The 27306-nt window shown below is 37.6% G+C and overlaps 1 protein-coding gene and 1 pseudogene across 6 annotated transcripts in view; both read left to right on the top strand.

Moving 5' to 3' along the window:
• The window catches only part of NKTR (natural killer cell triggering receptor), a 60829-nt gene that overhangs the window by 27896 nt on the left and 5627 nt on the right, over window positions 1-27306 (top strand). Inside the window, exons 2-12 of one of the 6 annotated variants that reach the window (XM_059162347.1) lie at window positions 316-360; window positions 668-695; window positions 2112-2199; window positions 11282-11311; window positions 11827-11972; window positions 13115-13337; window positions 13794-13949; window positions 19729-19816; window positions 20464-20609; window positions 21898-24783; window positions 27083-27178. In XM_059162347.1, the coding sequence (XP_059018330.1) occupies window positions 2156-2199; window positions 11282-11311; window positions 11827-11972; window positions 13115-13337; window positions 13794-13949; window positions 19729-19816; window positions 20464-20609; window positions 21898-24783; window positions 27083-27178 (3815 nt within the window). In that variant the 5' untranslated portion in view covers window positions 316-360; window positions 668-695; window positions 2112-2155. The other 5 variants (XM_059162346.1, XM_059162348.1, XM_059162349.1 and 2 more) reach the window with 5 other exon arrangements.
• LOC131826031 (bolA-like protein 2) lies at window positions 14565-19349 on the top strand (annotated as a pseudogene).

A 27306-nucleotide genomic window follows, 5' to 3' on the forward strand; every position in this document is an offset into this window, starting at 1 on the left:
AACAGTTGGTGAATTCCCTTACAATGAACGCCAAGTACTTGTGGATTATTTTTATTCTTCCTGAATTTTGTTGGTGTGATTACTTTTTGAAATAAATGGGTTATAGAGATAATTTTTAATAGTGTTTATTATAATAGGAGTGGTCTCTTTTTTGGACTTTTATTTTCAAGATGAGGTTAACTGAAGATTTGTAGAATTTATTATAGCAGTCACAAGGTGTTAGCTTCTTCAGCAAATTGAAAGCATAAAAATAATTTAAATGTATTAATATATTTTTAATTTTCATTATAATTTAATGTAGCTTATTATTTGCAGGTAATGGAAAAGGTGGAGAATCAATTTATGGTGGATATTTTAAAGGTAAGGCTTAATATTTTATGGTCCTTTGTTTCAGTTCTGATATTAAAGCAAATTTGATCATGTACTTTTAATGAGGAGAGGTTTACTTATAGTTCACTTTTTGCATGAAACTAATGCTGCATGAAAATACTTTATTTGCATGAACTTGGGGATAAATTATATTGTAATATGTAACTTGTAATTGACAAGATTAATTAAGGCTAACTTTATGGTTAAACATGACTTTCAGCATGGAGGTTAGGCAACTATATACATGAAAACTCCTATCTTCCTGCCTAAAACTGTCAACATATTCTTTTGTTTATAGAGAATGTGGTCTTTTGCAAAATGAAAAGGTAAGAGAACAAAGCTCAGTAACACAAACTCCAATTCTGTTCCCTTGCACCCTTCCTAATAAATTTATGGAGAGCCTGGGTTAGGTTGTGGCTGGATTTCTTTAATTGCTTGAAGACTTGGAAAATTCTGTATACTGTTTCATACATGCATCTGTATCTTTTTTCTTTTCGCAATGGGTTATTAGTTCTACATCAGGGAAAAAAATTCTAGTTGTATTTTTCCCCCCTAAACCAAACAATTTCTTTTAATAAAAGTTGGCATTTCCTACCTTCTCAAAGGTTTGTATGTTTTCTTTTGTATACTAGAACTATATGATTGTGTTTTATTCCTACAGTAGTAATATTTGCATTAAGTCTAACTATTGCACTTGCCCCAAAAAGCCTTAGAAAAGTCAGTTGCAGAGATTTAAAATGGGATCCAATCTTACTAGATTTTAATGCCATGATAGCTTCAGTGTTATAATAGTCTTTTATATTTCTTTTGGGGGAAAATGGATTACTACTCTTTTTCAGAAGCCTGTTCCCAAGGTAATCATTTTTTAAAGTTTTCTATGTTTCTGTTTGTTCTAAAGAAAAATTTGTTTGTATGAATGTTACAAGGAAATTTAAATTAGTTTTGAAGATATTTCTGCTGGAATTAAAATCATCTTTGAGTGATCTTTGTAACAGTTTTTCCTTTGAACCAGTAAGAAGAAGGTTCATTAGCTGGTTCTATACGCTTATAGCAATTGGAAGCTAATGTTGTAGGCCACTTTAATGTGGTGGTTCCCTGTGGCAGATACTTGTGTATCTTAAAATTATATTTTGCCCTTTAAGTTTTTGTTTTTATGGGACTTTCCTCCTTAGATAATTTTTGATCCTATCTATTAGGAGTCTGTATACTTGATTTAATTTACATACAACCTTAAACTTAATTTATGTAACTTTTAATTTTTTGCTCTCATAGTCTAGCTTCAATACAGTTGAATAATAAGTTTACCATATAGAAATTAGGCACATAAGATTATTAAACTTCTCCCATATATAGTGTGTTAAGATAATTGGAAAGTTGAAGAAAATGAGCTTTACTGGAGAGATTTTTCTAAAATCTCTTTACTGGTTTTCTCTGAAAGTTAATAGTTTACATTATCATTTAGCAAAAGTATGTTACTATTAAAAGTGACTGTTCTAAGGCTGTTTGTATAAAACATTAAATGTATATTCTTTTCCTCAAGGCTTTAAGTAGTATTTTTGATCTTTTTATGCTTTTGTATTTGATTAGTTAAAAAAATTTTTTTCTAAATATTCAGACAAGTATCTATACTGACCAGAAGAGGAATTTCATCCTTTGTTTTCTATTTATTACTGTGAACATTAATTACACTTTAAAAGTGTCTTATAATTGGAGACTGACAAATTTGTGTTTTCTTCAAACAGATGAAAACTTTATTCTCAAACATGACAGAGCGTTCCTTTTGTCAATGGCAAATCGAGGGAAACATACCAATGGTTCCCAGTTTTTCATGTGAGTAGGCATAATTCAGAGATGAGGTTTTCTTAAACAGAGAAGCGCTGTTCATGAGAAAGATGGTATAGTTAAACCAAGTTTAAATGCTAGAATTCTGTCAAATTGGACTTTGTTATTAATTTCTAACATTGCAGAAACTGGTCAGCTCTAACAGCCGCCTCAGCATTCAGCATATATCCCCCATTTGAAGGATGGTACTTAAAAGATGTAACTTGAAGATGAATCTTAATTTCAAAGTATGTTGTCATCTTAAGAAAAGAAATTGGCTTTGACTTAAGAAGTTTGGAGGGTCAATTTACCAAAACTAGATTGGAACATTAACTGTTGATCAGCATTTAAAAATTGTTCATAAACTAGGACTAGATGTGCCCTTGGCCTGGAGAACACTTGTTTTGAGTAAACCATGGTGTGGTTGCTTTTTCTCTTATTGTTGTTCTTTGAGCTAATTTGAGAGAGGTACCATTATTTTCTGATACTGTACAGAGATAAGTAACTTGGTTGTTGCATCAGCATTGTAAAAAAAACTTAAATCTTTTGTGATTTCTATGGTTAATTGAATTAACCCAGTATTGCTATCATTTCCACCAAAGTTTATGAGATTATTACTCAGGAAACTTCAGAATGCTGTATTTGCTTTTTAAAAAAAACAAGCACCTTTTCATGTATATACAGGCACAACCAAAACCTTACTTGGCATACTTTTAGTTACATTCTTTTTTTTTTTTTTTTTAAAGATTTTATTTATCTATTTGACACAGAGAGATCACAGGTAGGCACAGAGGCAGGCAGAGAGGCAGGGGGAAGCAGGCTCCCTGCTAAGCAGGGAGCCTGATTCGAGGATTGATCCCAGATGACCTGAGCTGAAGGCAGAGGCTTAATAACCCTCTGAGCCACCCAGGTTCCCCTTTTTAGTTACATTCTTATCTAAAGCTACTGTAAAACCAATTTTTATTATAATCCCAGGATTTAAAATAGGAAAGATAATTGGCTAGCATGAAGATTTAATGCTTTTGATTGGAAGTAAATCTCCATAGTTGTACTGTATATGTTGGAGAAATATTTTATTGATGGTTTTCCAGAAAAAGTTCTTGTCATCTTTCTGAATGGACAAATATGAATGGCGCTTCCCTGTCGTTAATGGAGTAAATTATTCATGTAAAATAAATCTCACATTTTAAATTTGTCTGCAAAATAGATTTCCAACATGATCTGATAAAGTTCAGATAAGGGGCATTCTGTTCATAAGAATGTCCTAAAAATGGAAAGCTGATGGAAGATGACAGTGCCTGGAGCTGTGTAGGAAAAAAGGAAAGACCAAAAACATTTGTTCCTAGATTTGTTTTGATCCCATAGAGCAGTAATTATTAATACTTCTCTACTAGAGTATTTTTTTCTTTCCTTAACCTTTTTAAAGGCCAAAAAAAAAAAAAAAAATAGTGGGAGATGTTTTGAAAAACTTTTTTTATAGTAATTTAATATAAAGCTATTTACTCTTTGAGGTTTCCCATTTCCATTTTTAAGCTTATCTGAACTGTGAACATGATAAACTAATGAAATTCATTGGTCAAGAAGCTACCATCTGAGGGCTCTAAAGTTTCTTTTAGATTTCCTTTTTTTAAATACGAGTACATTGAATTTATCAGGTAGCAGCAGCTTCTTTCCATTGTTACATACCAGTTAGCTTGTTTAATCAAATGTTAAGAGTAAAATCCAGTGCAGGTACATACATTAATTAATATCCAGTGTATGATGAAATTCTCCCTTCAGAAAAGTACTTGCCTAAGTCTTTTGTAGAAATGCTTAGTATCAAACAAAATTGCGGCCATTGCTATTTCTACATAGTTTAATTTTACTTTGGACTGCTGTTCCTGGCAAGGAGTGCCAAATGAAAATTTTAGCATCTGTGAATTAGGATTAAAAGTTTTAAGCTTGTTTTCATAATTAACTGTAGATGGCACTAAAATCACTGTGAACTTGTGTTGAAATAAAATTTCCTACTTTTAGTTTGAAATTTACTTCTAGAAATGAGTTTGTAGTTAAAAATCTTAAAAGTAATAGTGTTTTTGTACATACAAAAAAAATCCTTTTTTTCTCTTATTTTTTAAAAGAGCTTTTTGTAGCATGTCCTTTTTTTTAATGCTAGCTCAAAGTACTGGTTTCCCACGGTTGAAGGATAAAATAAAGCTAACAATCACCTTTCTAAACAAAATACTTTCTTGCTTTTTTTTTTTTTTTTTTAAAGATTTTATTTATTTGACTGACAGAGATCACAGGTAGGCAAAGAGGCAGGCAGAGAGAGAGGAAGGGAAGCAGGCTCCCTGCCGAGCAGAGAGCCCAGTGTGGGGCTTGATCCCAGGACCCTGGGATCACGACCTGAGCCAAAGGCGGAGGCTTTAAACCACTGAGCCACCCAAGTGCCCCACTTCCTTGCTTTTATAATAAGGGAAAATGGAAATGATGATGGCCCATAAAAAGAAAGTCTTTGAAAATCTCTGTCTTGCAAGCCCAGATCATTTTGGAGCTGAAGTATGAAAAAGTATAATGTACTGTCTCCAGGTTTTGTCTGTCATCCCAGCTAAGCATTCTAAAAGCTGGGCCTACAAGGGCCGCCAAAGGGTGGTGGTGCACTTCCCCTCTCACCACAGCCCTTGCTGGGGTGCCTCAAACATCTCTTCTGCATTCCAGACAGGAGAGGGTAGTGTGAGAATGGGTGGTAAAACACCAACAACTGCCTTTATATTTCTAGTTTTATAGGCTTAACAAGGACTTTTAATACAACCTTGGCAAAATCATATTTGTATTTCATATTCTAAATAAACTATCTTGTAATTCCTAAGGAGGAAATTTGATGTCATAGTATATATGAAAATATTCCTCAAAGATTCTTGTGCTTCATTCAGTAACTAATGAAGTAATGTCTTCATTACTGACACATTTAAAACCTCCCCTTCCTAAGGCATGCATCATTTTTATTAAATGTAATTGTGCATATATTGCTTTCTTTGGTTGAAACAATTTATGTATATGGTAAAAACCAGATTTGCTTCTATAAAGCTATTCATGATTTCTGCAGTAACTGCTTTTATCTGCTATTTTAATCATGATGATTTTGCTTTGGGGGGGCCTACTATTTTTTTTGAAATAGTACTGCTCAAGAAACGTGGAGGTAGTGATAGACGGCACTGTCCCCATATATAACTGAGGAAATAATGGTTTGTTCATGTTGAGGTATTTCTGAAAGAATTGAAAGACCTAGAACCAAAGTAGTAACCAAGTTAACTTGGTATTTAGTCATTTTGTTCCTTTTATTATTTGTTGAAACCAAACACTAGGAAGAAACTGTAATAAAAGCTATAGAATTATGAGGTCTTAGAGTGGAAAAGGATTTCAAGATCATCTTGTCCAACCTTTTCCTTGTATGAATAATGCTAGGATAAAATGACACCTGAAAACATTTTTCTTTTCCTTTGGCTGTTAGTAATGACATTGTGTTAATTCTGTAATTTTCATTGTTTTTCTATACATTCATTGAAAAGATAAAGAAGGTATTGCATGAAGGAGTCATTAAAATGACTAGGTGGTTTATAGCTTTGTATAAATAACTATCACTTGGGTTAGAGCTACTGTTCTGGCTATCAGGAGACCTTGGTTCTAGTTCTATTGGCTATTTACCTTGAGTTAGTTTTGTCTTTCCTTTTTGGCTTATGAATTATCTATCCCATTCTTAAAGTAAACATTTGGATATGAAAATGTGGACATAAAAGGAAGAAGGTGTTTTGTAGGTTGATCCTCAGTTTCTGAATATGTGGAATGATTTGTGTGCAAACATCATTTTGCTTAAAGGAAAATAGTTGTAATTGCCTAATTTCCATCAGTCTGAAAGGTGCTGCAAAGAAGCTTCAGGCTCATTTGCTTAAATTAGGCAGCAGTCTTCATCAGCTGCAAACAGAACATTGACGTGGTGGTTACATTTGTCTTCCTTCACTTGGTCTGTGCAACCTTATGTACAGCCATGGAGTAGAAAGACCTGCAGAGCTTTGGTGAACAGTCTCTGTTTTTGGCCACTGTCAGTGGTCATGATAATCATAAAAATTTAAGAAAACAAAATAATGCAGAAAAGTCAAACTTTAAGCAAAAAGTGTTAACAGGTATAAATAGGATTATAGGAGGAAAATATAAAGTAGTTCCAGGATATGTTCTCACCAGACTTGGGAATGGCTGCTTTCCTGAGTGGGAGAGAAGTGCTGATTGTTTCAGAGCAGAGCAAGGAGAGGTGAAGAGTGGTTTTGGGTTAAGGGGTTTATAAAGCTATGTTGCGATTTGGGGTAGCAAAAGTAAATTTGGGCAGAAATGCTTTTTCCTTCCACATATTCATGAATCTGTATGAGAATAAATGCTAGTAAGTGTCAGTAACCTGGGAGGTTCTAGTTTTTCTTTCTTTTGGCCAGCGGTGGGGGGGGTGTAGTATCTATATGTGTACATTGCAAGATTTTTCATCAACAAGATGTTGGTGAAACTTAACCATAAACCAAATTCTCTGAGTTTCAAGTGTCATCTGTAACATCCAGTCTTAAAATCACTTAGTGTTTTGTGACATATGTATTAGCAACCTGGAAGGAGTTTTGTATCTAGTAGTGTTTGATGTGTATTACATATTATGTTAACATTAGTGCTGAATTTTTGGTGACTTTTGGAACATACAGGGAGAGCTCTGTAACATGGCTTGGTTAGTTTCCATGGCCCTTACACAAGCTGTGTGTCTCTATATCATTTGGTGCCTCTTCATGATGATGTGTAGTGTCAGGAGTTAAAGGAAAAAATTGCATGTTCAAAGCTACATTAGACAGAAATCGGTTATCTTTACGTTCATACTATTTTACACTTGGAGTCACTTTTTTTTTTTTACAACATTCTTTGAAAACACCATATTATTTGAAATGTTGTATTCTTTTTGGCAGTAATTCATGTATCAATCCTTTATAAGAAATTAAAGCTTGTTTTTAAGTATTTCAAGATTCAATAGTCTGAAACCTTTGTAAAGAATTTTATCCACTATATATGACATGGATTTTGGTCTGAGTATAACAGATATGTTTAAAGTATAATAAAGTTGTTTAGACTGTGTATTTTTTTTTTAATTTTTTTTACAATGGGGAAAATCAGAGATTAGGCAAGTATCGTGGCCAAAATTTGACAGAATACTTCTATACTTTCATCTCTCTTGCCTTTTTATCCTTTGAGAAGATCCTTAAAATTCTAGTTATGCATTATTATTACTATTATTATTTACGGGGACTTAACAACCAAAGAAGTGTTGAACAGAAACTATAGTCCAAACTTTGCTCACTTATTCCTCATAGTGGTCTGTTGTGTTTGATGAAAAGATTTCAGATGTAGAAACATGAAAGATTTTTAACTATTTGAAGTGAATTACTAAAAAAAGAAGAGAAAGTTCCCTGAAATGTTGTTTTGAATTATCTTAACTCTGTCCTTTTCATTGAAATTTTTGCTTTCCATTGGTAGTAACTCCTCCTGGGAATTCAGATTTTTATATTCATGTATGTACTTGGGATACATTACTCTCTTGTTGAGAAAGATGTTTGTTTACTTAACTAGTTTGTAGGATTTGCAAAGCGAAATATACTGTTTGGTTCCTCACACTCTAGTGTTAACAGTATTAAGGCTCTGAGCAGATTCCCATTTTTACCACGGTGTTTTTCTTAAGCATAGTTTGTCTCTACATACATATCCTATGTGAAAGAAAATTTAGAGCCCTCCATTTTAAAAAAAGCTTTCTTGCTTTGCATAAAACTTGAAAATATTTAATTTCAAAGTTATATTGATATTAAAACATAGATTCAGTCTTGTCTTAAAAGTGTATTACAATTTATTTCTTGCCATTTTTGTGTAAAATTTACAGAAAGAGTGTTACATCGTGCGCTCCAAAGGTAATGTCTCATTACTCTAAGGCTCTCTTTTTCTTTCTTTGCTTTTATCTCTTTAATCCTATTGTTATGTGCATTGAACCATTTTAAGCAAAGCTTTCTGTTTGATTTATGGCAGCAGTACATAAACAAGTGTGTTTTATTGTTTGTAGTTAAATTGTTCGTAGTTAATCCTGGGAAGTATATTTTCATTTCAGTGGCTTGTTGCCACCATGTTTCCACACTTCTTCTGGGGGAGGGCAGGGAAGAGGGTATATTGTATATAATGGTATAGATTTCATTTCGGTACAGAACTATTAATTTCTGTATAAGGCCAAAAGCTTCTTTGGTAATGGTATAATAATGTAGATTGTTTTTTGGAGTAACAGTGACACTTTTCAATTTCTAGGATTTACAAACTTTAAATGAATCCTTATGCATGTATTTTTAAAGTTCATTCAGGGGCGGAGGAAACTGGAAAATCAGTGTCTAAGTGACAGGAGAAAATGGAAATGTGAAAATATTGAAAGCTTTTATGATTTGAAATGTTTTATGGTTCTTTCTCCTTCAGGCATGTTTTCATAAGCCTGTATAAATTTACATATTGATGGTAGTCTTTGGCCTTAAGGTCTGAACTTACTTGAGTGTCAGCCCTGCATGGGTCTTTAAAACTGCATAGTTTTGAAAGATCAGTGCAATTAAGATTTGGTGGGATGGGATCTCTTTGTCCAGTTGAGTAGGACTGAATAGCTTGGACCAGGAATATCATTCCTCTCTGCCCATTTGGCAGTGTCCTCTCTTTATCCATGTCTGGTGTCAGCCTAGGGCCAGTATGCCTGCTTTACACTGTTATTTCGGCTCCTGGAATGTAGGCTGAGAACCCGGAGGGGCTTCTTTGTTAAGATACTTCCAGTATTCCTTTTTTTTTTTTTTTTAAGATTATTTCTTTCTTTATTTATTTAACAGAGAGATCACAAGTAGGCAGAGAGGGAGGCAGAAGCAGGCTCCCTGCTGAGCAGAGAGCCCCATGCAGGGCTCAATCCCAGGACTCTGAGAACAGGACCCGAGCAGAAGGCAGAGGCTTAACTCTCTGAGCCACCCAGGTGCCCCTACTTTCAGTATTCTTAATATGCAATCCAGCCCGATATAAGTGCACATTTGTATGTCTGCCTCCTGAATTGCGGATGCGAGTGATGGATTTAATTATTCATACCACTCCAGGCACAGCAGGCCCCCTGAAGTTTGTCCCTGAAATTATTGTTGTCTTCATTTGTTTTCCCCACTGTTGCAGTAAAAGACCCAAGTTTTTTTGTCTTCAGTTGTCATTCGAATTCAAAACAAAACTGGAATCTGTCATAAAGGTAGCGATTCCATCTCAGACTGAGTCTCAAGTGGTACGTTGCTACCTCACTGCATTAACTAGAGTGTTTTCATCTTCCCATTTGCTCCAGAGTTTTGCCATAAGGTGGTTTTTACAGGACTCCTTGGTTAGCCGCTGTGGCAAATTGAATTGGGTTCTGTGTGTTTTAGAAAAATCTGTGGGCTTTTCCTCCAAAAATCTGAGAGTTGTGAGAAAAAGCAACAAGGAAGAAGGAGGAATATGCCTTAATCAATAAACCACTCCTTGTTTTCACTGCTACATATTTGAAATCTGTCCCTTAATATTGTAGGACATTTACCTTTACCGATTTTACCTCTTAGACCTTTCATACAGTGGAATCACTGTCTAGCATATGTACTAATTTCTTCCTATCATAAGTGTGCTTTGGTAAAGTTTTCTATATATGGGAAGTACATTTCCATCTTAAAGTTATTATACAGAGTAGTTTCTGGAAGCTAGTTTAATTATTTAAGCATTAGTTCCTTTCCTCACCTGCTTGCCAGATTTTTTTTTTCTTCTGCCTGTTTTTTTCTCATTTTTACTATTTTATTGGCTTGAATTACAACTTCTCAGTCTTCTAAGAAGAATTTGAGACTTTGTGGTTTTAAAACTCAAGATCGCTTTTAAAATTCTGGAACTTCTTAAATTGACGTTTTTTAAAATAAAATTTCTGTTCTGCTTTTACACAACTGAATATTTTTAACGTAAGTACAAATGCTACCATTCCTTGTAGAATAATGATTTTTAACATTGTTGTGAAGATTAAAATTGTGTTTTGTTGAATTACATGTCTTAGAATTGCCTTAAAATGAATATAAAAATTGATATGGGAGCTCCTAGCACAATTGACTGCTTTAAACATGGCCTGATAATCCAGTGTCCTTTCTCAAATTCTGCTATAAGATTTTTGTGGATATACTTCTGAGTCTAGTTATCTGCTTTTGAATTTTTTCACTGCAATTCACATAGTGTGAAGATTTGTGAAAATGCTATGGGAAACAACCCGTTTTGGTTCAAAATGTTTTAACCAAATGTATCCTGTAGGCTTCTTAAAAGTGACTATCTGCCAGTTGGTGATTGTAGAAGAAGCAGGTTGGGCATTTTTGGGCCAGAGAAATGCAGTGTCTATAAGGTTATCTCTCATTACTTACTTGCTGTTAGAAGTGTTGACAAAGGGAAGGTTCGCTCCCTAGTGCCTTTTCAGGGTCGCTCTGAGTGGCAGAGCTTCACCTTAGGTGGGAGTGGCAGGAAGTTCTGAAAACAGGACTTCTGTGGCCTACCTCCATCTGCCTACCTAAAAGATGCAGACTGACTCAGTATGAGAAATAACAAATAGGAGAACTCATTTAAGTGTGGGGTGCAGGTATCAATCACGCTTTTCTTTCCTTAGGACAAACAATAGTGTTTTTTATTCTAGTTATTTTGATAAATTTTGAGTTTGTTTTGGATTCGGGAATAACTTTAATTTTAATGTATTTTTATGCTCTCTATTTCCAAGTTGTTTCATACATATATATAAGAATAGTCTTCATATTGGAGAAATAAATACGACTTTGTAATTTGTTATAATCTTGAGTGATTTTTTTTACCAGTAAAATGGCTACTATTGCTGCTTGAAAGGTTTTTCAGTTTGAAGTTTACCACATTTAACTTTTTCCCTATCTTTTTATCTTTACCTTTTTGTTCTCTACATGCTGTGCTTTAAACCCTTCTGCTCTGTTCACCTGAACACCTGGTTTTTGCCATCTTCTTTGTGTTGATGTTTATTACACAGTACCACAAAACCTGCTCCACACCTGGATGGGTAAGAGTGACATTTCACTACCTTGGGGAGTTGTTTGGGTGGCCAGTGCAATACAGGTTGAATCATGGATAAACCACAAGGGGGCGCTCTTGATCTCGGTTAATCTCAAAGCCAAGCCCCTCCTTAAGGATCCCAGTTTAGTCAGTCTTGAGACCTCATAGCTATTGTGTCACTGAGTGGGGTCTTTATCTGGGCTTATGGATAGACCTCCTAGTCATGAATTTAGTGACCCTGTAGCAATAGTTTGAGTATCAAGGGCAGTCTGTTCTCAGACTCTACCATAAAATAGGTAAAGGATATTGTTTTAGGCAGAAAACTGAGTCCCAATTTGAGTAATTTTTGTTGTTTGTTCCTTTTATGAAGCACATTTCAAGTTCTACTTACCTTCCAGTTGTTTCATTCATCAAACACTTTATTTTATATTGAGGTCTGTAGACCAGTCATTTATAACAGTTGTGAATACTGCTTATGGCTTGTCAGCAAACCAGTTCTTTCTCGAATTTGTATTATAACAGGGTTCATGTCGTCTTTGGATTAGTTATTTCTGGTTTTGAAGTAATTGAACAGATTGAAAATCTGAAAACAGATGCTGCAAGCAGACCTTATGCAGATGTGCGAGTTATTGATTGTGGAGTGCTTGCCACAAAATCAACAAAAGATGGTAAGGGTTTTGGGGTAGTGGGGGGAGCTAGGATATCAGTAAAACGTGTTGAAGACTATAACTTAAACATACCTCTTGGATTTTGGTAGTGGAGGAAACTATACAAGTTGTATAGCAATAGCCTGATGCTTCTGTGTCATACCTTCTACCCAGCCATGCACAAATCTTACCAAATCTCCCTTTTTTTTTTACTTCCCCCTGCTGTCAGCCTTGTTCCAGACCTGGATGATTGTAGTAACCTCATACCTGCTCGTTTACCTCTGTTCTTTTTTATAATCTTTTCTCAGCAGTAGTAAATTCCTACTGGTCTCCTTGCTTGTACTCTTGATCTTCTGCAACCAGAGTGATCTTCTCCAGGGGCGCCCTTCTCAGTCAGCCAAAGCTAACAGCTTTACTTGGTCTGTAAGGCAGTCTGCTCTCTGCAGTTTTCTTTCACCTCTTCCCCCTCATTCATTGTCTTCCCAGCCATGTGACCATGTTTGACCCTGCCAAACACACAGGGACCTTTGTGTTGCCTGTCCCCTCTTTCTGTAGCACTCTCCATCCAGATATCTACCTGACCCCTTAGCTCATTTCCTTCAGGTCTCTGTTGGAATGTAATTTTCTTTTCTTTATTTCTTTAAGATTTTATTTATTTATTTGACAGAGATCACAAGTAGGCAGAGAGGTAGGCAGAGAGAGGGGGAGAAGCAGGCTCCCGGCTGAGCGGAGAGCCCAATACGGGGCTTGATCCCAGGACCCTGAGATCATGACCTGAGCCAAAGCCAAAGGCAGAGGCTTAACCTACTGAGCCACCCAGCCAGCCCCGAATGTAATTTTCAGTTACCCCCTGACTCTACCTATTCCCTTTACCCTGCTTTTTTTGGTGTTTCTGTCCTAGCACTTACCATTTGTCATATTATGCACTTACTTATTTTCTTACCTGATCCAGCTAGAATATAGGCCTCACGAGGGCAAGGGCTTTGTTACTTTACAATCTCAACAGCACATTGTATTATCAACGTGAAGAAAAATGTATTAAATTTTGTCTTCAGTTTTCTGTTGATAAAGCGTGCTTTACTGTACTAGGTAGTCACATGTTTTACTCTGAAAAGTAAGCACTGAAATGCAGTACTAATAGTCGTGTTAATATTTCTTAAAAGTTTTTGAGAAAAAAAGGAAGAAACCAACTCATTCAGAAGATTCGGATTCCTCTTCCAATTCCTCTTCATCTTCAGAATCTTCTTCAGAAAGTGAAATTGAACATGAGAGAAGCAGAAGAAGGAAACATAAGAGGCGGCCAAAAGTTAAACATTCTAAAAAGAGACGAAAGGAAGCAAGCAGTTCAGAAGAACCAAGGACTAAACACATTATGAGCCCAAAAGGGTAAGTGTGAAACACCAGGGGAATCTTAAGCTTAAAAAAAAAAAAAAAACCACACACACACACACACACCCCCCAATGGGGAAAGCATGTGCAGCTGTGTAAACTTAGCTTTTTAACCTGTTGCTAATAAAGGTTAATATTTTTTAAACTTTAATTTGAAATTTGACTATTCTAGGGGTAGCACAGACATTCCATATCAAAGATCTATGTGTTTGCAGGTTCTCTACATGCTGTGCTTTAAAAAGAAAAAAGTTAGGATCGTTTGACAATTTGATAGCAGAATTTTAGTACTGTGTTCATGCTTTATATGTTCTCTTTGTGAAAACTGTACAAACCTTTTGAGTGAGATATGTAATTATTAAATTTATTTTATTGCTATTAATATTATGTAATATTATTTAATATTATTGTGAAATGCAAACATTTTAATTGGTGACATGCTTTATTCTCTCCAAGTCACTCCGAGAGGAGTTATACCAATGAAAAAAGGTCAGTTGATTCAAATGCTAAAAGGGAGAAGCCTGTGGTCCGCCCAGAGGAGATTCCTCCAGTTCCTGAGAACCGATTTTTACTGAGAAGAGACATGCCTCTTGTCACGGTGGAACCTGAACCGTAAGTAGGGTGATTAACCACGGTTTTTTCATTCTGTGAATGATAATTCCATCAGCTAGTTGCAGTTCCACATTTATTGAGCATGATCTATAATCAAAGCACTTTGAATGGTACTGTGGGAGGTGCTAGGTTAATGAATGACATGTACCTGATCTTGCAGAATTCTCATTCTGCTAGTAGGGAAAGGGGGTTGTGTGGGCAAGTTGGCCAGGGGAGAAGTTTTTACTGGAGCTCTGGAAAGATTTCATTACTAACTTTTTTTTCCTTGGCTTTTCATTAAAAGTGAGATTAGGTTGTCAGAACAGAGGGTCAGTTGAACTGTTTGGAGTCAGTTGAATGATAAAACGTGGTCCATTTCGAATAGTGTTAAATTAATTGCATGGTGTTTGGGGATACAGTTTAGTATCATAAATATGTGACTCTTGCTGACTTGCAAAGTTGTAACTTCTCTGAATTGGACAGATAATGTGTAGATTTGTAGATTTGGTCTACAGAGCTACACATTTGAGACCAAATGTGTAGATTTGGTCTCAAAAAATACTATGTAGTATATTTTGTGTGTTACCTCAAGTTTAGAATTATTAAAAAAAATGTTGTTTGAACAAAAATACCATAATGTGGCATATCATTGATAAGTTCCCTGTGAATAGTTCTGTTGGAGGCTTAGAAGTGGTCTTTGTTTACAGTCAGGTTTCCACATAAGGTAATCATTTAGTTCATTAAACATTTTTTTTATTTTTATTTTTAAATATTTTATTTATTTATTTGACAGACAGAGATCACAAGTAGGCAGAGAGGCAGGCAGAGAGAGGAAGAAGCAGGCTCCCCACTGAGCAGAGAGCCCGATGCGGGACTCGATCCCAAGACCCTGAGGTCATGACCTGAGCCGAAGGCAGCGGCTTAACCCACTGAGCCACCCAGGCGCCCCACATTAAACATTTTTAAATCCTAATATTGTCTTATTTTAAAAAGCTGTTATGAAATGAGATGTATCTTTGAATTAAAAGCTTAACATGCTGATGTCTTCATTTCAAATTCTGGCTTGTTAATAAATTTTAGTGGGACAAGACACCAAGTTCATTGGTCAAATCTGTTTGGCTTTCAAAAGTCAGGGAACTTGAAAGGTCACTTTCTCTGTCAGGTGGTGGGTGTTATCCATGGGCTGGATTTGGTCTATTACCTGTACAGCCTGTGAAGTTAAAAAAAATGGTTTTTACATGATTGAATGTTTGTAGAAAAGACAAAAAGGAGAGTAATATATATTTTTTAAAGATTTTATTTATTTGCCAGAGAGAAAACGCACAAGTGAGTACACACAAGCAGGCAGAGAGGCAGGCAGAGGCAGCAAGAGAAGCAGGTTCCCTGCCGAGCAAGGAGCCCGATGGGGGACTCGATCCCATGACTTCAGGATCATGACCTGAGCCGAAGGCAGCGGCTTAACCCACTGAGCCACCCAGGCGTCCCAAAGAAGAGTAATATTTTGTGAAGTGTGGAAATTGAATGAAACTCAGATTTCAGTGTGCATAAATTAAGTTTCTGTGCCGCAGCCCCATTGCTTTATACTGCTGCTCTGTGCACTAGGCCTCACAGCGACACCATTACCGCTCTCCAGGATTTCAAGTACTATGTGTATAACACCTGTATGTGAAAAGATTTTTTTTTTTAATTTTTATTTTATTTTATTTATTTTTTAAAGATTTTATTTATTTATTTGACAGAGATCACAAGTAGGCAAAGGAGCAGGCAGAGAAGCAGCAGCAGGCTCCCTGCTCAGTGGAGAGCCTGATGTGGGGCTCAATCCCAGGATCATGACCTGAGCCAAAGGCAGAGGTTGAACCCACTGAGCCACCCAGGCACCCCTGAAAATATATTTTTAAAGATAAAATACATATAGTCCCATTACAGATTAGCATTACCGTATGAACAGCATTATCTCTTTTTATAGGGAGCATTGTGAATCCTACTGAAGTGAAATGTTATTTGCCCCCTGCAAAAGAACTCAATTCCTCTCATTGGATCTTAAGTACAAAGAAATGATACTCAGGTGTCATGTTTCAAATTTTACTGATAAAATATCAGTGAAAATTTGTTTTCTTGTTATCTAAGTACCTATCTAATAGCCTTAATTTTCTTCTTGGCCTACAAATCCTAAAACACTTACTACTCTCGGATTCTTTTCAGAAAAAGTTGGCTGACCTCTCTTAAACTGGTAGTGGTAAACAGGTGATTGCATTTGTGATTGAAAAGTGCTGATAATTTTGTTCGGTCATTACTCTTCTTTGGTCACATAATAATGTTCTTGGAAGTTATTTTGTGCAGAATTATTTTAAATTATAATTGGATGGTTGTTGTGTCATACAAAGATAGCACAATTGATGTATTTTATTAGGATCTTTGAGATTTTGATCAGTTGTTTGGGAGCTGTAATTAAGTGTGCTTCAAGAACTCAGCATATGTAAGGATAAGAAGCAGGGGTCATCAGCCATAGTGAACTTGTCACCTTGCTGATTTACCAGCAGTTAAGCTCCTATGATTTGTAATTTGCTTAGTGGAATTTGGGTTCCACACTTGACTGCAGTTTCTTTGTTCTTGACCTTAGAGGTACTTCAGAATAATTTACAGGCTTTTGAAAATACCAACTTCTGGGCCATACAGCAAATAAAATTAGAATGTTCTGGGGAGAAGGTAGAAGGTTATAGCATTGGATTAGTACCTAAAAGGTTCCCAGGTAAAGGTTAATTTTTGCTGAACTCATAGAGGTGAGTTCAGTCCTTTTTCTTCATGAGGAATATGGGGTTAACAGTTGCCTACCAAACGTACCAACTTACCTCACTGTGAGAATTAAGTAACGTCATGAAATGACTGAAAAACACTATATGTATACTTTGTAGTTAAGATTCTTCTGTAGAAGAATTGTTTTTTTTTTGTTGTTGTTGTTGTTTTGTATGTTTATTTGGAGCTTGATTTCTAGAGTCTTAGAAAACCCTATTGGAAGGGCTGAAGCAGTGTGGCTGGGTTGGAGCTGGGGTTCCATCCCGACTGGGCTGTCGCCCCTTCTGGGCTCCCACATTGGAACTCAGCGCCGAATGCCTCTGGGAAAAGCTGCAGCAGGACCCGGAGACAGAGCTTATTGAAGTCGAAGACACGACTCCCAACCATTGCGCGTCCAGCTTCCCCTCTGAACTTGTTGGCCCAAGGGGAAGTCACTGCTTCAGAGACACCAGCTGGTGTACACATGCCTCGCCAAAGAGCTTCTGCACATTCATGCCTTTGAGCAGAAAACTCTGACCGCAGAGCAGTGGGCCCGCAAGAAGCAGAAATAAGAGACCAAGGCCTGCACAGCCATTAAATTATGAATCAGGGAAAAAAGAAAGAAAAGAAAACCCTATTGGCTTTAAGAGTCAAGTTGTATTTCTTCATGTGACTTAGGGCAAGATTTGTAACCTCTTAATCTTAAAATTCTCTCTTTCAAATGAAGATGCTAATAGTACCTACCTCACAGTGTTATGAGAATTCCATGAATTAATGTCTTTCAGGTGCTTGTTAACAAAATGTTAACAATGAAGAGTCTGAAAGGGAAATTAAGAAAGCAGTTCTATTTAAAACAACAGCTAAAAGAATAAAATACTTAGGAAAAAATTTAAAGAGGTAAAAGACTTATACAGTGAAAATTACAAAATATTTATACCTAAATAAATGGAAAGATGTCGCATGTTCATGGTTTGGAAGACTTGATATAGTTAATATGTCACTACAGCAAGCTTTGGATTCAGTGTGATCACTGTCAAATTTCAACAGCCTTTTTGCAGAAATGGAAAAGTCAATATCAGATCATATGGAATTGTAGGAGGCCCCAAATCGCCAAAACAATCTTGAAAAAGAAAGACAAAGTTGAGTGCCTGGGTGGTTCAGTTGGTTAAGCAACTGCCTTCAGCTCAGGTCATGATCTTGGAGTCCTGGGATCGAGTCCCGCATTGGGTTTCTAGCTCCATGGGGAATCTGCTTCTCCTCCCTCTGACCTCCCCTCTTATGCTCGCTCTCTCTCTCTCAAATAAATAAACAAAATCTTGGAAAAAGACAAAAGAAAGACAAAGTTGGAGCACTCATACCTTCTGATGTCAAAACTTAACACATAGCTACAGTCATCAAAGTAGTATGGTACAGGCATAAAGATAAATATATATAGACCAATGGGGTAGATTTGAGAGTCCAGAAATAAACGTGTAGCAGTATGTATGGCCAATTGATTTTAGAAAAGACTGCAAAGTACATTCAGTTGAGAAAGAAGTCTGTCTGTTCAATAAATGGTGCCGGAACAACTGGATTTCCACATGCAACAGAGTAATGCTGGACCCCTACTTCACATAATATATAAAAATTAAAATGGGGCCATATCCTGAATATAAGAACTAAAACTATAAAACTCTTAGATAGCATAGAAGTAAATTTTTATGACCTTGGGTTTGGCAATGAATTCTTATATTTGACACCAAAAGCATGGACAACAATATAAAAAGACAACTCAGTTTAAAAATAGGCACAGCATTTGAATGGATGTTTCATACAAATGGCCAGTAAACACATGAAAAGGTGCTTAACGTCATTAGTCATTAGGGAAATACAGATTAAACCCACAGTGAGATAATACTCACCTGGCAGGATGGCTATAACTTTTGGATTTTAAAACAAAACCCCCAAAAAACTAGTGTCAGCAAGGATATGGAGAAATTGGAATCCTTACACATTGGTGGCAGGAGTCTAAAATTATTCAGACATTGTGGAAAATGTTTGGTTGTTCCTCAAAAAGTTAAACATAGATTTAACCATGTAACCAAGCAATTCCATGGCTAGGTATATTTTTGCAGTATATTCACAGTAGCAAAAAGAAAGCAATCCCAGTCACCAGCAGATGGTTGGATAAACAAAATGTGTTGTGTACATACAATGGAATGTTATTTGGCCATAAATGAGAGATTACAAGAGGCTGAGGGAGTTTGGGGGGATGGCGAGGTATTCTTAATGGGGGGAGTGGGTCTGGGTTAGTGGAAAAGTTTAAGAAAGATAGTAGTATGGTTGCACAACATCAGTGTAATTCATTAATACACTGAACTATAAAAATTAGCTAAAAGGGCCAGTATTACGTTATACATGTTTGACTCAATTACGTTTAAAATGCTTACTAACATAGTATCTGCCACGTAGTAAGTACTCAGTAAGAGCTATCCATCATGCTAGTAACAGGGAAAAACTTGAGGTATGAAGACTTCTCACTTGTGGAGAATGGTAGCTGCCACCAAGTCTGTAGTCTTAGAATTACTGTATGGCAGTAGATTCAGAGCCCTGAAGGAGGGGCAGTTTATTGTAAAGTTGGGGAGACAAATGAATTATTAAAAACATAAAATAATAAAGTTTTTTTTTTTTTAAATAATAAAGTTTTTAAAACAATTTAAGTATCAGAGTCAGAAATATCTTAGGATTCCATTAGAACATCACTTAGAGACTGATAAAAAGGGATTTTGTTTAAAAGTAGTACTATGCTTAAAAAGATGCACAGTTCATACCTACATTTCTACCCAGTTGGGTTACCTTTTTTTATTTTATTTTAAAGGTTTGGCATTTAAAAAGTGCCTAGAAAATCAGGTTACTTAGAGTGCCTCATTCTACAGAAGTGTTGGATCTAAATGAAATGACTGTATTATAGGAGCATGAATTCTGCATTTAAATATTGAGAAAACTGCTTAGCATTTGCTTAGTTTTACTTTTCAATCTTCTTTTCCAGGAAGATTCCTGATGTTACACCCATTGTAAGTGATCAGAAACCATCTGTATCAAAATCTGGACGGAAGATTAAAGGAAGGGGCACAATTGTATGTGTGTTAAGACTTTTCTTTTTTTCAAATTACTATCTAAGTGGCAGAATCCTAGCTTTAAATTTAGATATAGTCCAAGATCTGTTGAAGGAGCTAGTTGTATTCTCCATAGGGATATGAGGGTATGGCTATTAGATTAAAGTTATTGAGCATTTTAAGTATGAAATGATATGTGAAACAGTGTGGTGAGAAATCTTAGTATGTTTAATAATCTAGGCTAATGAATGTAACCCTTAGGACTTCAAAGGGAAAAAATCCCATTTCTTTCTCTCTTTTTTGCCCCCCTCCTTTTTTAAAGATGTTATTTATTCGTTTGAGAGAGAGAGCACAATCAGGGAGAGGGGCAGAGGGAGAAGGAGAAACAGACTCCAGCTGAGCTGGGAACCTGACATGGAGCTTGATCCCAGGACCTAGAGATCATGACCTGAGCCAGAGGCAGACACTCAACCATCTGAGCCACCTAGGCGCCCCAGTCCCATGTCTTCTAGTGTCTTACGTTTGATATAACTTCATATCATCCTTTTGTACTTTAATCATTATTGCTTTTGAATCGCATCTGGAATTGGGTCTTATACCTAACTCTCTCCTGTAGCAGACTGTAATTGAGCAGTATTTTAAAAACAGTTATTCCTTTGTTTTTGAAGCGCTATCACACTCCTCCAAGGTCAAGATCATGTTCTGAATCAGACGATGATGATAGCAGTGAAACTCCTCCTCACTGGAAAGAAGAAATGCAGAGATTAAGAGCATACAGACCACCTAGTGGAGAAAAATGGAGTAAAGGAGATAAGTAAGAGCTTTGAGTATGAGCACAATCCTGTGTCTACTAGATTTTACGTGTTACAAGGCCAGAGACTGACTTCTGGACTTTCCATTAAAAGTTCAACTGTGACCAAAGAGAATTCCCATTTGGGAATACTTGGCAGGAAGAGAGCTATTATGTAGGAGGGCTCATTGGCTTCAGGGTGCTTTTAAATCAAAATTTGGTCTTCCCTCACAAAAGTATAAAACCACTGAATCTCTCAAAGATAATCTTAATACAATTTTAGAAATAATCAGGGCTTAAAAATCATATAGCGGATTCTTTCCTAGCCAGGTCTCTTAGACACTGATGAATGAATTGGCAGGTAGGAAAATTGTACCTAGCATGTGCATTAACTTCTGACCCCACAGACTGTTGGTTCTTCAGAAGTGTACCCTTCTCCTAACCCTCAGTAACGCTCCCCCCAGCGGAATATCTGTTGTAGAAATGGGCTGGCTCCAGAATAGTTAGTGAAAAATACACCAATGGGACCCTCTGTAATTGTTCCTACTGGTAGTAGCCGCCTCTTTGTGGGTGTCCAGGGGAATGGTTAGATGTCAGAAGAGGGAATGTGTCTGCTCTGTGAGAGTGGTTTAGACACAGTGGTATAGAGAACTCTTAATTTTGAGCCCTGACATTAACCCATTACCACTAAGATTATAAAGCCTGCATCTATTTTCCTGAACTTTTCCCTCAATTTCTGTAGGAAGTAATTTAACTAAAACCTTAAGAGAAAGTCTTGATTACCTCTGTGAAGCTGAAATAAAACAATAGCCATGCTAGCTTCTTAAGAGGCTTCCTCTTTAGAATTCAGTCAGCTGTCCTATATCTGCAGGGATTCAACAGATTGTTGGGAATTTGATTTGACCCTCCCTCAGAAATTGTTCGAGGAGGCAGAGATGTCTAGATGTCATGAACATCCTAGCCAAGGAACTCAGTATGTCAGCAGTGCTCTCGTGATGAATTGGTTTAGTGTGGTTCGGTTCAAAACCGTTTTTCTGTCAAATTTGAAGTTTTTTGCTTAATTAAAAAAATCCTTTTATAAGTGAATCTGTCAGTAGTTGTCAGTGTGTATCTCTGAAATTAAGAGGTTCAGATGAGGCCTATCACCCTTTGATGTATCCTTTTACATGTGCTTAAAATGTCATTGGAGTCAGTACTTTGTTTTTAACTAGGCTTTTGTCAAGCATTTGTATTGAAAACAAATGTGTTTTCAACTTAAAGCATAGAAAACATGCTTAAAATAATTGCATGCATATTGTATCCTTTTCAATAGATTAAGTGACCCCTGTTCAAGCCGATGGGATGAGAGAAGCTTGTCGCAGAGATCCAGATCATGGTCCTATAATGGATATTATTCAGACCTTAGTACAGCAAGACACTCTGACAGTCACCATAAAAAACGCAGGAAAGAGAAAAAGGTTAAACATAAAAAGAAAGCTAAAAAGCAAAAACATTGCAGAAGACACAAGCAGACTAAGAAGAGAAGGATTATTGTACCGTCAGACATAGAATCCTCAAAATCTTCCACCCGACGAATGAAATCCTCTTGTGATAGAGAAAGGAGATCTCGTTCTTCCTCATTATCATCTCATCACTCATCAAAAAGGGACTGGTCTAAATCTGATAAAGATGACCAGAGCTCTTCAACCCATTCCAGCAGAGACTCCTACAGATCTAAATCTCACTCACAGTCTTATTCTAGAGGAAGCTCAAGATCAAGGACTCCGTCAAAATCCTCATCACATTCTCGAAGTAGATCAAGGTCCAGATCTACTTCCAAGTCAGGGCACCAAAGGACAACATCAAAATCACCAAGACGAACAACCTCTCAGATAAGTGAAAATAAACCAGTTAAAACGGAACCTTTACGAGCAACAGTGCCACAAAACGAAAACGTTGTAGTACAACCAGTGGTGGCGGAAAATATTCCTGTGATACCATTGAGTGACAGTCCCCCTCCTTCAAGGTGGAAGCCTGGACAAAAGCCCTGGAAGCCCTCTTATGAGCGAATTCAAGAAATGAAAGCTAAAACAACCCATTTGCTGCCCCTCCAGAGCACTTACAGTTTAGCAAATATCAAAGAGACTGGAAGTTCATCATCCTACCATAAAAGAGAAAAAAATTCAGAAAGTGATCGGAGTGCTTATTCAAAATACAGTGATAGAAGTTCGGAAAGCTCCCCAAGGTCAAGGAGCAGATCTTCTAGGAGTAGATCGTATTCCAGATCATACACAAGGTCACGAAGTCTAGCTAGTTCACGTTCAAGATCTAGGTCTGCCTCATCTAGATCCCATTCACGAAATAAATACAGTGATCATTCACAATGTAGTAGATCTTCGTCATACTCTTCTGTTAGCAGTGATGATGGAAGACGAGCCAAGAGAAAATTCAGATCCAGTGGGAAAAAAAAGAACACTTCAAATAAGAGGCACAGCAGCAGCTCTGAGAAGAGGCTTCGCAATAAATATGTGAAAAGCAGGGACAAGTGTTCGAGTCAGAGAAAGTACAGCGAAAGCCGGTCGTCTTTAGATTATTCTTCAGACAGTGAACGGTCAAGTGTTCAGGTTACACAGTCAGCTCAGGAAAAAGAGAGGCGGGTCCAAATGGAAATGCACAGTAAGCAAGAGAAAAACAGAGATAAAGAGAAATCCAAGCCTGAACAGGAATGCTCTCGTTCAAAGAAAAGGGCCTCGAAGGACAATCTTTCTGATCACCTGAGAAATGGCAGTAAGCCCAAAAGGAAGAATTACGCTGGGAGTAAATGGGACTCTGAGTCAAACTCTGAACGAGACGTAACTAAAAACAGTCAGAGTATTTCCCGGCAATCTTCTGATAAGGAGGAAGGTGAAGCTACATCAGATTCTGAGTCAGATTTTGGTGAAATACACAGCAAAGCCAAACCCCCAAAGAAATCTTCAGCAGGTACTTCACTGCCTGATGGTAATGGTGCTTGGAAATCAAGTAAGCAGCGGTCTTCAACCTCTGATTCCGATGGGTCCTATTCCAATTCAGAAAACACTAGAAGAAAGGCACGGAAGCATAAACACGGGTCAAAAGAAAATCTTAAAAGGGAACAGACCAAAAAAGCAAAGGAGAAATTAAAAGGGAAAAAAGACAAAAAGCACAAGGCTCCAAAACGAAAACAGGCGTTTCACTGGCAGCCTCCACTAGAATTTGGTGAGGAGGAGGAGGAGGAGGAGATGAGTGAAAAACAAGTTACTCAGGAGCCAAAAGAGAAAAAACAAGTTTCTGAAAATAGTGAAACTGTGAAAGAAAATACTCCACACCCTGAGAAGTCCTGTGAAGAGGGCATCCTCTCAGGTAAACGTAATCCAGTCATGACTTCGTCAGATACCGATCAGCCTCCTAAAGAGGATGGTAAACTCGGCACTTCTCCCACGGCTTTCAGTCCTGAGGAGCTTGCTGCTTCTTCCTCCAGCATTCAGCATGTTGCAGAAGGTGTCCCGGGCGGACTGGAGGATATCCTGCAGACAGATGACAACATGGACATCTGCACTCCTGACAGGAGCTCCCCAGCCAAGGAGGCATCCCCTCAGGGACCTTCAAGGCTGGCTGCCCCAGACGTAAACATTGTTCTAAAACAGGATGTGCACACGGAGCCGCCTGAGACGGAGGAGGTAAAACAGGAAAGCAGCACGTCGGAAAGCAAAATGATGGGGGACGTGGGGAAACGGGACAGCAGCCCTGCTAGCCTGGCGTGCACTGTCGAAAGCACTCTGAAGAGAGAGGGGGCTGAGAAGAGCCAGCTTGGTGTCCTGGATAACAAGTGGAAGCCCCTGCAAGGGGTGGGGAACCTGCCGGTACCGGTGACCCCCACATCTAGCGCCGTGGAGGTGAAGGCGCTGACTGCGGCCCCCGAGATGAAGCCACAAGGTTTGAGGATAGAAATTAAAAGCAAAAATAAAGTTCGGCCTGGGTCTCTCTTTGATGAGGTAAGAAAGACGGCACGCTTAAACCGGCGGCCAAGGAATCAGGAGAGTTCAAGTGAGGAGCAGACACCTAGTCGGGATGGGGATAGCCAGTCCAGGAGTCCGAGCAGATCTCGAAGTAAGTCGGAAACCAAATCAAGACACAGAACAAGGTCTGTCTCCTATAGTCACTCAAGAAGTCGATCGCGAAGTTCCACGTCATCCTATCGGTGAGCAATATAGTCCCCTCCCCCCAAGAGTCTGTTACTGTTTAACTTGGAAGAACATCAGAATTAGAGACAAGATCACTATTTCCAAATATCTGGAAGGGAGTAAGAGGAAGTCTTGTGCTGAGTGACTGAGAGAGCCAATGGAGGACATAGGAAGTGGGGGTTTTAGGTGAAGAAATTTGGGCTCAGTGTCAAAAACTATTGCTTGTTAATTAAAGCTCTCTGGCAGTAGACATGAATTTCCATGATAGGTGGCAAGTCTGTCTCTAATGGTGTGACACTGCTTTCCCACCTTTCGGTGCCTTAGAAGGAAATCCTGAATTTACAGAATTATGTAGGATTGAGAGATCATTAGTATAACCCTCCATTTTACACAAATGGAAGCTTGGGGCCACAGAGGCCAAGTTAACCTGCCCAAGACCTACATCTGTTTAATCTTTATTCAGGGGTTAGTGGGGAGGAACATGATATAAACCATCATCTTTATATTGATTTATTTTGTTTCAAAGTTGGGTCAAACTTTTGTCATCAGCATAGACTGGATTGTGCAGAGAATGAGAATTTTTATAAACTAAAGAAAAAGAGTGTTGTGATATGTTAATAAGTGATCTGTACTCCTTTTTTTTCCTTGTGAATATTTCATAGTTTTACCTATTTCTTAATTGCTCATATCCCTTAGTATACAGTTTTTGCTTTTCATCACTTGAGCCTAAAGTACAGTTAAGAATCTTCAAAATTTCCCCTTCCTATTCATCTTCCCTTTCTCACCCAGATTTCTTTAAAAATAAGAACCAACACTTGCCATCTGTAGTAACTGTCTCCCATTTACTCTTTAGCTGCTTGTAGTCTATCTGCTGCATCTTCCCTCCCCTGCCTCTTCCTAAAAGGGCAGGTACCTCATATGAGTGCCAGGGCATGTTTTCAGTCCTTTTGGTCCTTCTGGAATCTGCTGCTAGCTCTCCTCGTCCCTCTCAGACCATTCCGTGCTTATGTTGTGGGCTCTTCTCCGTCCTCCTACCCTGACTCCCAGCTGGCCCAGAGAACTGGGAAATCCTGGCCTGTTCTCTCTAGGTTCATATTGCTAGATGCAGGCACTACTGAGCGACTCTAGCCGCCCGTCTGCTTAACATCTGCCTTCCATTCGTGCTTTGACAGTTCTAAACTGCTGGCCACTTCTTCTATTCCTGCTGCTGCCTTTGGGTGGCATTTCGCTTGATAAATGAAGACAGGGTTAGAAAGCCTGAGGAGTTTGCTTTAAGTTATGCCATGAATGCGTAGTAGACCAGCAGCTAACCTTGCCTCTCCTACTAGGCTGTGATATATCACTTCAGTCTGGGGCCATTTTCTACTCATCTTTCGTTACCTCACAGAATCTGCTCTATATTTATCGAGTAACTGACTAGACTGTGAGAACATAATGTGTTCATTCTCTTATAGGTAAACTGGAAGTAGATCATGCCTTCTAAAACATAAGTACATAGTGAATAAAATAAAACCTATGAAGATGTTTCATAAGTTGCCTAGACATAGGGATATGGTTCTGTCCTAAACAACAGGTGGAAAGTCGGAGGAGAAGGGTGGGGAGCCAAGGGAATGCAGAGGGGCAGAATTGTACTTTAACTTGAGCTCCTTGTTTTATTAAATATTAAATAGATTGAAAAAAATTAAATGATTAGGTATAAATAATTTAAAGTGTCATCTAGATTTTTAAAAATAGAGCTTTGACATCCTGATTATGTCTCTACCCAATGCCAGTCTACTTTATTTTCTCTCCTAGAATTAAACATTATTGTAAATTTTTGTTGTAGTTTTGTTGTTGTTTAGTTTTGCCACAAATATTTCTATTTGTATAGTGTTTTTGCATGTCTTCCAACAGAATCTTTACAGATATACATACCTACATATGTGTTCTAGCTATGCATTTTTCACTGAACATTATGTTCCAAGAGATGTCTCTGTTGATGTATGTAGCTGTATTTCATTCATTTTGCTATTTGAGAATATTTTACTGCATATCTGTGCTTCTCCCCTCCCCCATTCTATATTTAATGAAACTTTGGATTATTTCTTCTTCTGGTCTTAACAAATAGGGCTCCAGTGAATATACCTTTACCAGCCTTTTCTGGTTTATTTGATTCTCTTTAATTTAAACCCTCATTAGCTGTCACTTTCAAACCCACTGTGAAGAGTTTGTGAATGACCTTTCCTTTTGTTGTGTTCTCCCCTTCCGGAACTACTAGGATTCATTTGAACAGCATGGTGAGTTAATATAATTCTGTTTTTTCACTTTCAACTGTAGATCAAGAAGCTATTCCAGAAGTCGCAGCAGAGGATGGTACAGCAGAGGCCGCACAAGAAGCCGGAGCAGTTCCTACCGCAGTTACAAAAGTCACAGGTGAGTGTGGGAACCCCACCCTACCATGGTCTGCATCCTGTTTGCTTTTCAAGTCCTGCACTGACAGAGTGGGGGAGCTGTTGAGAAGGATCTTGTCATTGCTAAATACCAGACAGGCCTATTGTCTC

This window comes from Mustela lutreola, chromosome 2 (genome assembly GCF_030435805.1).
Source record: "Mustela lutreola isolate mMusLut2 chromosome 2, mMusLut2.pri, whole genome shotgun sequence".
In the NCBI taxonomy this organism is placed as follows: domain Eukaryota; kingdom Metazoa; phylum Chordata; class Mammalia; order Carnivora; family Mustelidae; genus Mustela; species Mustela lutreola.